Source organism: Gavialis gangeticus, unplaced genomic scaffold (assembly GCF_001723915.1).
Source record: "Gavialis gangeticus isolate Ggan-Ray unplaced genomic scaffold, GavGan_comp1, whole genome shotgun sequence".
Lineage (NCBI taxonomy): Eukaryota > Metazoa > Chordata > Crocodylia > Gavialidae > Gavialis > Gavialis gangeticus.
Genome location: NW_017729022.1, coordinates 101,089,798 through 101,106,243, shown reverse-complemented (window position 1 = coordinate 101,106,243; position 16,446 = coordinate 101,089,798). Strand labels below are relative to the sequence as shown.

At 40.4% G+C, this 16,446-nt stretch overlaps 1 protein-coding gene across 1 annotated transcript in view; it reads left to right on the top strand.

Annotated features, from left to right (window-relative positions):
• Positions 1–16,272, top strand: part of TTLL12 (tubulin tyrosine ligase like 12) — a 26,048-nt gene extending 9,776 nt beyond the window's left edge. The window contains exons 3-14 of the mRNA XM_019515737.1: positions 2,588–2,786; positions 3,687–3,846; positions 4,496–4,629; positions 6,973–7,049; positions 9,240–9,356; positions 9,450–9,644; positions 11,131–11,242; positions 13,180–13,331; positions 13,425–13,506; positions 14,003–14,071; positions 14,662–14,800; positions 16,108–16,272. Of these exons, the coding sequence (XP_019371282.1) occupies positions 2,588–2,786; positions 3,687–3,846; positions 4,496–4,629; positions 6,973–7,049; positions 9,240–9,356; positions 9,450–9,644; positions 11,131–11,242; positions 13,180–13,331; positions 13,425–13,506; positions 14,003–14,071; positions 14,662–14,800; positions 16,108–16,259 (1,588 nt within the window). The 3' untranslated portion in view covers positions 16,260–16,272. The remainder of the gene's footprint in view (positions 1–2,587; positions 2,787–3,686; positions 3,847–4,495; positions 4,630–6,972; positions 7,050–9,239; positions 9,357–9,449; positions 9,645–11,130; positions 11,243–13,179; positions 13,332–13,424; positions 13,507–14,002; positions 14,072–14,661; positions 14,801–16,107) is intronic.
• The last annotated feature ends 174 nt before the right edge of the window (positions 16,273–16,446 follow it).

Genomic DNA, 16,446 nt, shown 5'->3' with positions numbered 1-16,446 from the left:
TTTCTTTTTTTTTTTTTCCCCTTCATCATTATGATTCAGTAGATGGACTGTGCCAGGTATAGTACACATCCTCTTCTAATAAACGTTTCTCCAGGTCCCATGAGTGTTTGTTGTAATGAGGTTGTACAGTATCTGTGCCATCTTTTCAAAATGAAGAAATGAGTGTTGACAAACTGAGGCTTGAAGGAAAAGGTAGAATGAATGATTTAAGAATAGGAAATGAGATTATTAGTGTTAGAACGCTAGGTCAAATCCTGCCACGTTGTTGGATAGCTAGTTGGTGTCCTTCGTTCAGTTTAGTTCCCTAGTAGTAGATGTACAGTAGCCTTATCACTCAATAGTCTTTCCAGAGAATCCAAGGAATGCCTAGATTTGGAGATTTGAACTATCCTGTCATAGTGCTTGAAGGTTTGTCTTGAAGCAGATTGGTTCGATAGTGTGTTCTAGATGGAAGGGTCAGGGGAGGAAGGGGAGAGATGTTACCCATTATTGTTATTGTCAGAAACTTAGACTGATTTGATTGCAGACAATCACTTCTTTAGCAGTTCACAAACTTATGCCATTTGGTGCATGGAGATGACTGACCGATTGAAAGATGCTTGTTGACAGTCCAGATATATTGTTTGAATGCTACTTATTTTGTCTTTAATTGCATATAACATGCACCCTTTCCTCCAAAACCAGCTTGCGGAAATTGGGATGTGCATTACATACAAGAAATACAGAAATCCCCATGGGTCTGGAAATTTGGCATTAGGGGAGTGATGGTAATTAATGTTGCTCTGTTTCCCCGTGCTCACAAATTTCTGGACATGGGGGGCATGTATCTTTGGAACTGGTGCATGGGCCAAGACACCATGCAGGACTGGGAGCAGGCTTGTCTTCCCAGCTGCTGCTACTCAGTTTCTCTGCAAAGATTTTTTTTCCTTAACGTTTTTCAAAAACAAGGTTCATAATATATCTGGAGCTGTTACCTGCAAGAAAATATAGTAATAATTGGTGAACAGGGCTGTCTTAAGAAAAAAGAAAACAAATCTAAACAAAAATCTTTTACTAGTGTCCTTCAAAAGAAGCTAGTTTATCATACATAAGAAATGTATCTGACGAATAATTTATTTACTTTCAAACATTGCTCCCTACTAACCACTTCAGAAAATGTTTTAAAACAGTTACAGTTTGTATAAAACTTGTCTGTTTAGACTTCTAATAAATGAGCCGCCTTACAGGGTCTTTATAGGTTATGAAAGGGAACACAGCAATATTACTGTATTGAGTTCCTTCCCTCACCAGAAGTGATTTCAAAACCAAAACTGTTCAGTTCTCAAATCTGCAGTCTTCAGCAGAGAGAGATTCTTTAAAAAAAAATCACCCTTTTTAGTAAAGCAGCCTTGTAGCTAAAGTTCTTATTTATTGCCAGAGGGACTTGGAGCTATTTCTCAAGCAGGCACTGTAAAACAGTCTCACTTCTGCCCATAAAGCTAAAATCTCACTTCCAAATCATGTGAGTGATTTGAAGTTTAAATTACCAGTTTGTTCAAGTGTGCATGAATGAAGTTGAGCTAAAACACCCATACAATTGTAAATCTGGTTCAAACCCTAATTATATCATGAAGGTGAAATGCTATTTACCTTTAGAAGAAGCGAAAGGGCTGTTATTTGTTGTTCTTCTGGGCAACTGCGATGTTGCAGTAATCATGAATGTGAGTATATGATAAGCTTAGTGGTGTGTGCTTTCTTTTTTTGGAAGAAAAGGCAATTTAGGGCAGTGAAAGAAATCAGACCTGATCTGTGAGAGGATTATAACCATCTTGGGGGGGAAATATTTTCTGATTAAATCAAATTGTTCTCTCTTTCCTTTGAGTTTCCTATAGCTGAAAATAGGACATTACTGGTCAGGAAAGGGGGCTTCCAGTTTTGGAATTTTTTAGATAAAATCAGAGCAGAACTTCTGAAACTGCCTGGGAGATTTAGGCGCCGTATTCGCTTTAAATCTAATGGTACTTGGGCATTGACAACTGAGCAGTTTAGAAAATCTCAGTCTAAATCTGTATATTAAAAGAGAGAGACTTGTGTTGATGCTGCCTCTCCCTCTGTAGTTTTTAAGGTCATCTGTGAAACTAGTGGAGATGGTCATATTGCTTCATCAGTTGCATTGTAATAAGCTTTTTTTTTTTTTTTTTTTTTTTAAGATACCAAGTCTCAGTACCTGAAACATGACCACCTTTTCAAATGTTTAGTGGAAGGTGAGCACTGCTAACCTTATTTATTGATGGGGACCACATCAGTGTGTCCAAGGCCACGAAGGAGAATCAGGATGGCTATGTGCAAATGATTCTTTCAGCATCTCAACTATTTACCATATCTTTTGTAGAAATAGCAGCGACTGTGCAGTCCACTTGCTAAAAGCAGGACTTCCTAGTTGGGCTTTCTGCACCATCAGCACAGAACTCATTTTGAATGAAAAGAATAGTTTGGCTGTTATACCTTCTACAAAAAAGCAGTCTTTTCTCTACAGAAGCATTGTACTTTGTACACATGTATGCAAGAGGCATATTGCTGTAATGTTACTGAAATTTCTCTCTCTAAGCATTTTTCTTATCGACCATGCCTGGACCTACCGTGTGGAACATGCACGCCAGCAGCTGCTGCAAGTTCCTGGTCTGCTTCACCGAATGGCAAACCTTATGGGAGTAGATTTTCATGGAGAAGTCCCGGATGAAGGAAGTATTGAGCAAGTGTTGCAGGAGATGTGGAAATACAACCAAACCTACCAGCTATCTCAGGGGGTAAAGCTTTAAAATGACTCTTCTAATCAAGAATATTATGGTGCACTTCAGGGTCCTGGTTCCAATAAGCTGGCCTTAGTTTTCCATGTCTCTCTTGTGGGAAATGCTCCATTCAGAGGTATTTAAAATGCACTGCTCTTCATAGGAGGGAGTACCTTGAAATGCAAAAGAGTAGTGACAAGCTGAGTCTTTTAACAGGGTTGCCCACAAAGTTTCCCTCTTAACCCAAAGAAGAACATGCTACAAGGGAGAGGCATGAGGAGGGTGAGGAATCTTGTTTTTCTTTCTTACACTTTTTCCCATAGCTTTAAATACACAAGACAATAAGTCTCTTAACAAATGAAGAAGGCAGGGCAGCTGTGCAAACAACCATGCATTAAGTGAACTTTTTATCAGTAAGTTGTGTTTTGTTCCCTAACTGTATTAAGTGTATCCTGAAACTGCTGGGAGCTAAAGCTGTAGAAGGGATTATTGAAGAACTCTTCAAGCATATTTTTAAAGCTACTCTTCTGGGAGTTACTGTGGTCTACAGGGTAATGCTTCAGACAGGGACTTGAGTTCCCTTACCAACTCTGGCCCTGATCTGCCTGCATAACTTCAGTTGAGACATTTTACCTCCATGCTTCAGTTTCCCCATCTGTAAAATGGGAATAATGGGTATTTTGCAAAGTACTTGACAATCTACTGATGAAGTGGTATATACGCCTTTCTACTCAGTAAAACTTATCCTAACTTTCATAGTGAGTTTCTATGTTCCTGTAAGGAAAACTTTAACTCTTATTTGAATTGGAACACATAAGAATGGCTTTAGTGGGCATGGTTAGTGCCACCTGTCTTACAGGATTCTTGTTGTAGTGCATATTTTGAGCATTATTTTGTGATAATTTTTTTAATTTGTAGACTGCAGAGGAGAAGGTTCCTGTCTGGTATATTATGGATGAATTTGGATCCCGAATTCAGCATTCAGATGAGCCTACCTTTGCAACAGCACCTTTATTTTATATGTCTCAACAAATTGCTTACACTGTTCTCTGGCCTTTAAGAGACCTTGAAACTGGAGGTGAGTGTGTGTATGTATGTGTGTCAGTCACTTGTTTTTTTTATACAAAAAGTCAACTGAAGCCAAACTTCTGTAAGCCTTTGTCACAGTTAATTTAAGTGGGGTTTTTTTTCCTTAAAAAGAAAACCTCAGAACATTTCAGGTAGTTTAAAAAGGTTATTTGGATATATTTTTAAATGGCATAAGGTGCAAATATAACTTATTTTTGTAGTGTCCTGAGTCTTCCTAAATATGAGAAGGTAAGATGAAGGTCCTCATTTAGCCAAATAAATTCACTGCAATTGTAGAAACCAAGGATTAAGACGCTCTCTTTGATTTTAGCCTGTCATCTAATGAGAACTGAGTTGGAAAATGAAAGTGTTGACACTGCAAAATCATTTAAACACTCATGCAACCCTAATGTAGGAATCTTCAGTATAGCCCATGTATTGAAAGAGTTGGGGATGGATCCTCTGGAGAGGAAAACTTTTAACTAAAGACCATCTTAATGCTTACACATGCAGGGAGCAGTGTTGGTGGGAGTATATAAACTTAAAATCGTTGCACTTGTCATGTAAATAACATAATTTTGGTCATAGGTTTTGTATGGTGCAAAGAGGATTATTGATAGAAAATGTCTGAAAAGAATCACTTTTATATTCTGTTGCAGATGAAGTGACACGGGACTATGCCTATGGGGAAACAGATCGCTTGATCAGGAAATGCATGTTGTTGCCGTGGGCACCTGCTGAAGTATTGGATGTCAGCTGTTCTACCCCAGAGCCTTCTGAAGATCACTACCAGGTATAATCTTAATGAGTCTTTTAGTAGGACTGGAGTGATGTTGTAGCATGATAGTCCAGGAAGTGTATGAGAGGAAAGGATATTTTTTGTGATATCTTTTACTGGACCAACTGAGAGATGTTAGACAAGCTTTTGGGCACAGCTTGTGCCCAAACACTTGTCACATTTTTCCCAACTATGCAGTTGATCCAAATAAAGATATTGTCAAAATATCTGTGCTTCTTTGGTTTAGATGATCTCTCTCTCCTGCTGGGGGAATGTCTGAAAAATCTCTACTTTACTTTTCAGTTTTTGATTGCCACATGGGTTTTAATGATTTTTTTTATGTAATTATTACATTTTTCAATAGCAGAGATGTGGTCAAGAAATGAACATGCTGGTTTCATCCATTCCAGATCCAGTATGTAAGATGGATGCCTTCTTCTATTATAACAGAAGCAATGAGTGTTCTGGAGAAGCCTTTCAGCTATATTTTACTTTTCAACCCAGTGTTGTATGGATTCCATACCGAATTCCATACAAACTGAGTATATTAACAGCTGGGTTTCAAGTCAGATGCTAGAGGGAGCATCAGGCCGGATCATTCCACGTGTATTGATTTGTTACAAACATTCTAGTTAAGACTGAAATACACAAAATGATTAATCTTTCTGTAAGGAACAAGATCTTATTTACAACTTAATTATTCATTTCATCTCACAACTTTAAGGAATTGGTGGAGCAGAGACAACATTTGACCCAATATTTTTTTCTAATGTTGTTTTATAAGTCATTGAATCCACACTTTCTACAAGTTAATAAGTAAAATAATTTGTATACAACTAATAAGCATTTGTAGACAGCAAGATAGAGGTACACCTTGCAGACTAACTGAATCAGAGATGCCTAAACTCTCATAAGCCACAGCTCACTTCATGAGAGGCTGTGAAAGATCATGCAGAGAGAGGCTCTCAAATAAAAATAGTGATTTAAATACAAAATACATCTGGTGAAGTGAGCTCAGGCTCACATAAGCATGTGCATCTGTGATTTAGTCTCTAGGATGCATCTCTACCCTGCCTTCTGCCTTAAATACAAAAGACAGAGAAGGATAGCAGGAAAAGAGGAAAGAGAGGGTGGTTAGTGAAATTTATATTTCATCTTCTTTTACCAGTGCTTCCCTCCAAGCATGTAAAAACCAGCAAAAATATTTTTCACTGAAGTATACTTTCTTTGACTAGCTTCCCTTTTTAAATTTGATCTTCTAGTGAAAACATTAACATTTTTTCCAGAACCACAAACTTGCTTATCGCAGAAACACCAGGCAACTATCACTACTTATGTTCTGCTATTTTAGCTTCTCCCTAGAAAATGTCTCTGAAAATTATAAGTTAAAATAGGATATATTAAAAATAAATTATTTGATTTCTGTAACAGTGCCTGAATAATTTTTAACACGTAATACTCTGCATTTAAAAGTAATGTCTGTTTTCTCTTTCTGTAGTGAAAAGAAGGATCAGTCTGTATTTCTGTGGTCCAGCATCTTGTGGAGAAAGGTGGCTGGGATGTGCCTTAAATTCCCCCGTTTCAGTTATGTATAACTAAATCTCCAGCCACAGCAATTTTAAGGATTAGGAATCTCTGTCTGTGCTGGATTATGCTACTCTAGCAAAAAGTGACAATTTTTTTCCAATTTAAAAATACCAAAGACATGGAGAATGGGATTTTCAAAAGCACTTGGTTTTGGCCTAGTTCTCCCATAATTTAACTAAGTCCGTAATAAAAGTGCCTCCTATTGGAGCAGTTAGGCTAACAAAGCTATTGATTCTTTGGCTGCTGAGTCAGTTTGGTGTACTTCAAAGCATACATGATGTTGTTAAACTAGATCATGCCTTTGTTTTCCACAAAAGACACTTCTGTTATAACACGTATATTATTAACATACTTGGGGAAATCTACATTGATCTTCTAAACAATGTGATTCGCCCAATATGGAGGGGAACTCTTGTTTTTAACTTGACGCAAATCTTTTATTTTAATCTTTGGGTTGGAAGGAAGAAAGGAATGTTTATTCCCCAGGTAACTTTCATGTGCCAGTATTAATAAAGCACTCTTATGAATATTTAAAGGATAATTGTTGTTTTAACTCTTTTTTTTTCCCCTCTCGCTTGCTAGAAGTACCTTTTTTTGCTTTTTTTTAATCGCCTTTTAATGGTTTCCTTTTCATTTCTGTCAATACTTTCTTCATGTACTTAAAAATGTTATTCAGTTTGGCAACTAAATTACTGTTCATTTCGCTTCTAAGACTGTAAAGTCTGAAAGTGATTTATCTTACCTAATAATATACTTATTATTTTTTTTTAGGCTATTTTAAATGAAAACAAGGAGAAACTGCCTGTGGCAATAAGTCCACCAGTTTATGATGAGAATAAAATTTTCAAGTAAGTATTTACAAATGAAATGCCTTAAAATGCTTCGTGTTCAGTTGCCAGATACCAGGACTGAGCCCAGGGAGTGGTGCTGTCCCCTCTCTGTGTGATTTGAGTGCCAGGTGCATGGAATGGGCAGGGGCTTTACTCTGTCCACTCCGTACCTGGGTAACTGGGAGCTGAGCAAAAGGAGATCATCCTGATAAAATGACATTTAGGAAGTGACATAGAATGAAGACTGTTCTGAGGTATGAGCTATGGCTGAGGCCAGCTGCTCTCCTTTGTGCTATAAAAACATTTATGATGGCACAAAGCTCAAGCAGACAGATGTCCATGCTTTTTGTCACGCCACAAATACCCAAAATTGGGGCCATGACAATAGGTGGCAAACACTTGTTCCACTTTTTTTGCAGCAAATGTTTCCTTTATGGCAGGAAAGCATGGGCAGCCTTGAGCTACCCGCACACTGTAGCTGCCTGGGACAGGTGCTCCCAGGTCTTCCTGGGGCTGATCCTGCACACCCTGGGAGTTCTTCTGCAGAAATGCCCATGAAGCCCCTCAAGTGCCTGTCCAGGTTTTCCTGCTGGCAGATGAACTCCCTAAGAATCCCTCAGGAGGGATTGCCTGGGTACGTATATTGCACTGCAGTGTCTGTGTCACCCAGTAAAATGGATCAGCTGTGCTGCAACAAACCTCAGCACAGCTGATCCCGCTCCAAGAATGATGTCTGTGTATAGCCAGAGGCTATATTTTTGCCTTTGCATTAATGATCTGTATAAGAGACCTGATTATCCTAAAGGATGCTCTATTACATCTCCTTTTAAGATGGTGTGTCATCTTATTTGACTGATGGTAGAAGAGATGGCACAAAATCAAGTATATAACCTGGCTCTGCTATTTTCCACTGCTAGAAACAATTTTCCACCGTTAGAAACAATTCCAAGAGAAGGAGTAGTACAGATGTTCAGTCTGCAACTGCCCCCTCTCTCCTGCTCCATGTGCCTTCCCCACACCAGAGTGATCCCAGTCTGAAGAAGGCATGAGCTACTCCAGTCCTCCCATTTCTGATGACTCTGGTGTGAGAAGCAGGCAGGGGTCTTGCAGCACTGCTCCCTTTGCTCAGCTCCCAGTTACCCAGGTATGGACTGGAGAGAGTAAAGCCCCTGCCCATTCCATACACCTGGGACTCCAAAGTGAGGAGTGGGCAGGGGCTTTGCAACCCTGGGGAGAGCTTCCCAAGCTTGGCTCCCAGTTCTGCCAACTATTAAATCACTGCCTCTGACACTCAGTCACTTAGCTGAACAGCCATGAGGGGCAGGCAGCGGAAGTCAGTGAAATTGGAGCCAGGCTCAGGAAAAAAAACTCTCCAAGCCTGGCTTCTGGCCTCCAGCTTTCAAATCACTGCCCTTTACCACTTAGCTAAGCAGACGAGGGACAGCACCACTCCCTGTGCTCAGTCCCAGGTGCCTAGCAACTGAGCAGAGGGAACAGTATGGCAAAGGAACTCCAGTATGAGGAGCTGGTGGTGACTATTCCTCCCCTCTACTCCTGGTCTACAAGATGGGTGGGGGCAGCTGCCACCCATTCCTTCTCCAGAGTATGGTGACACCTGTCTGTGGAAGGCACAGAAGCCTTTTTCCCCAGCTCTGCTTGTTCCCAAGAAACATTAAGCTGGGGGAAAGTGTACAGATGTTTAGTCTCCCAGGAAAAACTCTCTGAGAAGTAATTTCTATCTGGTTGTTGTGAGCTCTTTTTTTTTTCCTCTTGGAACAGCAATTTTTGCTCCAAGAGAAAAAAACTTTGAAAATCTGTACATTTTTGGTTTCTACTGGGAGAACAGTAATTCTCATGGTAGAAACTGAACATCTATACATGGCCTCAGATTCTGGAGAAAATAAAGATCTGTTTATGAAAACAAAGGATGCTCAGTGCCCTGCAGAGTGAGTCCACGTAAATGTACTTAGCAGCAGCTGAGGAAATGCAGACAATGGCCTGGATTCTTTGTATTTTGTACGGGGGAAAAATGTATAAAGTCCTGTGACTGGCCAAGTGCAAAACTCGCCCTCCCAAATTCCAAGTCAAATTAAAAAGTCTTGTTAGTAGCAACATAGGTGCTTACTATTCAGATAATAGAATCCCAGTGGGGAAATGCTTCTCAGATTGAAAGCTTCGTTCATATAAATTTCTTTTGCTTTCTCCCAGGGTTTATACAGACATTCAGCAAGTCCTCAACAATTTGAAACACCCCCGTTTTGTGTTCACTGATGATGAGAGAGATGCTGACATCCTCTACAATTTTTCCCACTTCAAAGATTACAGGTTACAGCTATTATTTTGCAAGTACAATTTTTTATTGTCACACAAAAGCCCTGTTCCATGGTGCACTTTCTCTAAATGAACTGTCACTTGTAGGAGCCTAAGTGAAGAAAGACCCCATGTGATGTTGAATCAATTTCCATGTGAGAACCTCTTGACAGTCAAGGATTGCCTAGCATCCATATCCAGAAGAGTTGGAAGGCCAGATGGGCCAAGATGGCTTCCTCGTACTTTTAATCTTCATACAGAATTTCCCCAGTTTATCAGCTACTTTCAGCAGCGTGAAAGAAGGTAGGTCAGACCTGTTTCTTAGGTTTTCCTACTGGCTTTCTTTGGGTACCAGTCAGTGCCTTTTTTCAGTTAAAAGCAAGGAGCTAATCTGCTGCCATTAAATTGTGTTGTTGCCCTCAAGTTATGTTCTGGGTGAATTTTATCTGGAAAGCCTGGGTTTTATTTTTAATATATCAAATGGTAAAATATGTAAGTGGTTCACCTTGAAATGCATGAGGTAAAATCTTGGGCCTCATTGAAATCAATGGCAATATTCTGTTTTAATCAGTAGAGCCAGGTTTTTCTCTGTATGCCAATGACTCATTTTAGCAGTTAAAACTTAGAGCAGTGGTTGTGCCTCAGTTTTCATCCTTAAGACGCCGCATTTCCCTATGGAGGTGAAAACAGAGATCAGAGTTTGAACTAACCTTAAGCCTTTGTAGAGATCCCAAAATGAATCTGAATCAGACTTTCATTATGCATTCTGTGTTGCCTTGCTTGTAAACTTTTCTCACTACCGCAGCCTCTTTGAGATCTGGGGAGCTTGATAATAACTAACTTCTTGATTCTTACCAAAGGGGAAAAAATAAACATCTCATATGGTCACCAAAATAAATAACCTCTGTCTGGTATGAAGTACCCACACCTGAGAATCGGCCTCCTGATTAGTTAAATTACCATCTATTAAAAGTTGGCTCGTTCACCTGCTTTCCTGCAGCATACAAAAGATATTGTTCCTGAAAGACCTAGCCATGAGGAAAAATAAAGTAGGACAGGCTCGAAACACAGCCCTCTAATGCTATGTATTTTGCAAAAGATGATCGTGAAACCAGTGTGGGAAGAGTGGAAGAGAGAGCTTCCAAAATAAACTATTCCCATGTAAACTAAAACAGATCATTAACTAGGACTACTGCTGTAGCTATTATTACATGGTTAACCTCTGTCAACTGCCTGTGATTATTCAGAGCATCTCTTTTCTGATGCCTTCACAGATCAGTATAATTTATCTTGCCAGAGCTTTTCAAGGAGTGCTCCCCTCTTCAAATCCCTATGTAGTAGAGGGTAAAGCTGAGCTGTTCTGAATTAGAAAGATAGGTCTCTGAATCCATGAACAGTAGATGAACTCTGTGTTGTCCTGTAACTTGACAGGCTCTGAGCAGTGGATTTGATAAAGTTGTAGGTGGGTGTTTAATTTTTATAATTTTTTTTAAACATCCACCTACAATTTTCTCAAGTCAACTGCTAGCCAGGTCAGAATAGTTTAGAACCCTGTCCCTACAACATCAAAAATGCATGATGTAGTCATGGTGTGTATGTGAGAACATGGGATTTAACAGTAGAAGTGTGACTGAAAAGCTAAGTATGAATCCCTGAAACTGTCCAATGTGATCCAGAAGTCTGGAGGCACGCAGGATCTGACTCCTGAAGATTGAAATGTAGCTAGTAGCATTTCTCTCCAGAGATTATGTGCCCTTGATTACATTTAGTTTTGTCTTTTTTACTGCAGGGGAGAAGACAATCACTGGATATGCAAGCCCTGGAACTTAGCCAGAAGTTTAGACACCCATATCACCAACAACCTCAACAGTATCATAAGGCACAGAGAAAGCAGCCCGAAGGTTGGCAAACGCAAGCTTTGTATAGGGAGTGAAAGAGATCTGAAAACTTTATTTTTGCAAAGAACACAAAAAAACCCATAGCAGGAAAAAAGAGATTAGTGAGCACCTGCATTAAGAGGATGAATGTGATGAATTAAAATAGAAATCTCTTAGCTTTCTGTGACAGAGTTAGAGCATTTTCCAGTTTGCCTAGGGTAGGCCATCTCTTTGTTTCTTTGAGGCATAAAACATGCCCTGACAAATGTGTGGCAGCTTTAATGTAACTCGAGAAATCTTAGAATGGAGAATGAAATCCTTACATCACACACAGCTGGTGGTAGCTGTAAATTGCTGAAGGTTAATGCTGCTTCACTCAGGCTGATTATTATCATTAGTTCATTCCCTTACCATACAAAGCACCTGTTGCAGCAAGGACGGGTGCATAACAGCTTTTTTTATGGGAGCCAGTTGTGTGTGTGCTTATATCAGACTGTCACATAAGCATATTATTGCCTTGTTATTTTTTTGGAATACAAATCTCAGTGTGAAAACATGTTAAGAGTTGTAACGTTATTTTAGGTCAGGATAAAGCTGATTAAAACCAGCTATACTTTACATATTATTAAGAACTTTTAAGAAAAAATTCAAAACTGGCTTTCCTGTAACCTAGCCTTTACTTCAAAAGCAGTCTTACAGCTGTGTTTCTATGTCAGTAATCATAGAGCATTACGGTTGGAATGGACCTTAGGAGGTCATCTAGTCCAACCCGCTACTCAAAGCAGGACCATCCCCCAACTAAATCATCCAGCCAAGGCTTTGTCTAGCTGGGTCTACGAAACCTCCAAGGATGGAGAGTCCACAACCTGTCTGGGTAACCTGTTCCAGTGTTTTACTAACCTCCTAGTGAGAGAATTTTTGCTAATAGCTAACCTAGACTTCCCTTGCTGCAACTTGGTCCTTGTTCTGTCACCTGCTACTGCTGAGAACAGTCTAGCTCCATCCTCTGGAAACATCCTTCAGGTAGCTGAAGGCTGCTATTAAATCCCCTCTCAGTCTTCGCTTCTCCATGCTAAATAAGCCCATTTCTCTCAGGCTCTCCTCATGAAGTCATGTGCCCCAGCCCCCTCACCATTTTTGTTGTCCTCCACTGGACTGTCCAATTTGTCCACATCCTTTCTGTAGCGGGGAGCTGAAAACTGGACATAGTACTTCAGATGTGGCCTCACCAATGCAGAAGGGGAGGGATTACTTCCCTTGATCTGGTGGCAACACTCCTACTAACGAAGCCAATCATGCTCCTATTCAGCCTCCTGTCCACTGTAACCCCCAGGTCCTTTTCTGCACAGCTGCTGCTTAGCCAGTTAGTCCCCAGCCTGTACTGGTGCATGGGATTCTTCTGTTGTAAGTGCTGGACTTTGCACTTGTCGTTGTTGAACCTTGTGAGATTTCTTTTGGGCCAGTCCTCCAATTTGTCTAGATCTTTTTGAATCCTGCCCCTACCCTCCAGCATATCTACTGCTTCATTGAGCTTGGTGTCATTTTAAGTGAGGGTCTTAATTATTTTTTGTGGTAAAAACTTCCTTGGAGTACTGGGAAGATGTATGGATCAACTGAGGAGGAACAAAATGTTGGACTGGACCATATAAAGTAGTTTTAGTATCAATAGTGAATAAAATAGAAGTGTGATGACAACTGTTTGTGCTGTGTTGAGCGAAGAAATATTTTAGTTCTGCAGACAGACTTTAGTATAGGAGGGAGCACACAAACGATTAATTTATTAATAAAGGAATTGGTACCAGCTATGTGTTTCACTTGTTGAAAAGAAAACTGACTCGAACATATTGATAGAAAATCTTGGATCATCAAAACCCACTGACAAGCATTTCTGACTTTGCCTACTGAACATTTTCTTCATTTCTTAAGGTTTAGTTGCATTTATTCTTCCTTTCTTCTTTCAGGTAGTGTCTAAGTATATTGAAAATCCAGTCTTGTTTCAGCGGGAAGATGTGGGGATGGTTAAATTTGACATTCGTTATGTTGTTTTGCTGCGATCTGTAAACCCACTCAAGCTGTATGTTTATGATGTATTTTGGCTGCGCTTCTCAAATCGGTAATAATTGTTTCCTAGGACTGAAGGACTTAAGTTGTCTTGGTTTTCTGTGACCATGTATAATTAACAGAATCTCTCCCTTCTGTTGGTTAGAGCATTTTCTCTTGATGAATTGGATGACTACGAGAAGCATTTTACAGTCATGAACTATGTTCCTGGTGTAACATTAAAACAGGTAAGTGAACAACTTGAGGGACACAGGGAAGTACATTTTTCAGTCACATGGAGTCCTAACAGATCCTTTTTCTGGACTTACCAGATGCAACCTCAAGGCATTAACTCTACAGGTGGTAAGTGCCCTGATGCAGCTGTTACCTGGAAAGCAGATCAAGAAACATAGTGACAGAGGATGGCACAGATCTTGGACCTTTATTAAAAATGACCATGTAGGGAAAAATGGTTAAAAATATTAAAACAATATTACTGGTGCCACATTTATGGTATACAGCAGTTTTATCACCTCTCTGCTCCTGAGTAGATGCAAAGAAGGACTGAAGTGAGCAGTTGCTGTTTCTGTATTTATTTGGAATTTAAGCCAAATATGTTTCAAATCCCATAGCTCATACCCAACCTTTTCCTATATAAAAAAAAATAATCATCAGTTTTTGTTGAGAATCAGAGAAAAATGATTCCCAACATTTAATTATTTATTATCATTTAAATTATTTTAGGTACACTGTGATGAATTTATTCTTCTCTTTGAGAAACAGTATCCTGAATATCCCTGGACAACTGTAAAAGTAAGCCAAGAAGTTCATCTGCCCCCACCCCAGCAAAGGTGTTTTGCCAAAATTATGGTTTTTCCTTCCATACTAAACCTTCTGGTGATGCACATCATGCAGCATATGAAAAGCTCATTGGTCCAGTATGTTAACAACTACTAATGGGAAAGGCCAAGTGACCAGTGTTACTATTATTTTAGGGTTTAAAGTTAATTGTTTGTTTGCATGATCTATTGAACTTGAAACAGAATTGCTGCTTATGGGCATTAGAAACAGGACCCTGTTGCATGTTTCCCCCTGCTGCTGTAGAACTTGTTGCAGGGACCCACAGAGGTTCAACAGAACAGTTCCATGTCCCAGGGCAGTGTTGATGCACAGTGCAGCACTGGCCACCATGCCACTGGCAGCAGCATTGTGGCCAAAAGGCCTGGAGTGGGGGCCCAGCCAGAGTTGCCACTGCTACTATTTGGATGGACTGGGGCCATGCTTCATGCCACACCGTGGAGTGGAGATGGAGTGTGTTGGTGTTGCAACGATGCTTCTTGTTTCTCAAAGTATTCTTTCAGGCATTTGCATTTTGAGCAACTAACTACTTTTCCTGTTACTAGGTGGATATCTTTAAGGTGTTTGCTGAACTATTCCAAGCTGCTTCAGCTAAACCTGCACCATTTGGCATTTGTGACTATACATCATCGCGAGCAGTATATGCCATTGATTTGATGCTTAAGTGGGATACCACCAGTGATGGTAAGATGTTTTTCTTGTTTTGAATTGATTCTGTTTCCAGATCTATTAACAGTGCACTGTGCAAGAATTTGCTTTCTTGCCTAAGATTTTTCTGTTTTAAGTGGAGGGGGCACCATGATGTCAGTGTAGTTTTATTAAAGTATAAATGTCTTTGGAGCTGCAAATGGTTGAGGTTAGGTTCTGGTCCTGCATCTGTCTAGTCTCTATTCAGCCATTGTTGATTCCTTTTTGATGTAAACAGTTAGAGAAAGATGTGTATGAAGCATCACAGCTGTCTATTGTAGCATGAAGCAGTCTTGCCTATTGCAGTGCTGGTCCTTCTGGACAACAAAAGCATCTGTTACTAAAAGTAACCCTAGTGTTGGGTTACTTTGGCCCGGATGCTCAAAGATGAACCTGTCTGCCTTGTTAGGCACCTGCTCCACCAGCAAGGTGCCACTGAAATTCTCAGATCCACCACACAGCTGTGGTCTAATCCACTATGTAAGGCTTAATCCCCTGTGTACTAGAACTAGGGGGCACCCACTGAAATTAGTAGGTGACAGGTTTAAAGCTAACAAGAGAAAGTACTTTTTTGCACAGTGCACTGTTAACTTGAGGAATTCATTGCCACAGGAGATAGAGGTAGATAGGATAGCCATATTCAAAAAGAGGCTGGGTAAATTCTAGGATGATGGGCCTATGGCTATTGGTTGGAGATGTTTCTTTTGGCATCTGTAAACTAATAGATGATGGATACCAGGGAGGGTGTTGAATAGATCAGGTTAGAGAGATCTAGTTCAATGGTCTTCCTCTAACAGGAGTGCTCAACTTTTTGGTCCTGGGGGCCAGATGAGTGGTGCTAGGCCCCTCTGCAGGCTAAATCAGACCTTAGAGCATGGCACTGCCTGCTTCTGCCCCTGCACGCTGGGATTGGGTCTGGGGGACTGGTGTCCCCCTTTCCACCTGCCAGGATTGGGTCCTGGGGACTAGCACCACCCACTCTGTCCCCCACACAAAGATTGGGCCCTGGTGTCTAGCAGTGCCTCTGCCCAGCCCTGCGTGCTGGGATTGGTTGCTGATCCAGTGCACAAAGCCCAGGGTTCTCGATGGGTCTGGAGATTTGGCAGCAGGGGAGCAGTAGCACCACTCCCCCAATGCCGGATTTCCAGACATATGGGGAGCCCTGCAGGGTGGATCTGGCCCATCCACATCTGCCATTGTCAGAGACAGGGTACTGGGCTGATGGGCCCTTGGTCTGACCAAGTATGGCATTTAGGTTCTTATGTAGCTCTCATTTTTAAAAGACAGTATTTGTTTCCTTTTAGGGAAAAGGATTATGCTACCTCAAATCCTGGAGGTGAACTTTAACCCTGATTGTGACAGAGCCTGCAAATACCACCCAACATTTTTTAATAATGTCTTCAGCACCCTGTTTCTGGATGAAACAGATAATTGTCATGTAACATGCATTGTCTAGTCCCATAAGGCTTTTTAATATCCTTTGCAAGATCTAACTCAGCTTGACATTTGGCAAGTCTCACTTTACCTCTACTCTTCCTGACCTCTAACAAACATAGCTTTCTTTGCTGATTCATCTGTTTTTCCCATTCCTGTAGGATCTTTGCTTACTCTTAATCTTCTTGCTGAGGTGATAATTCATCCAG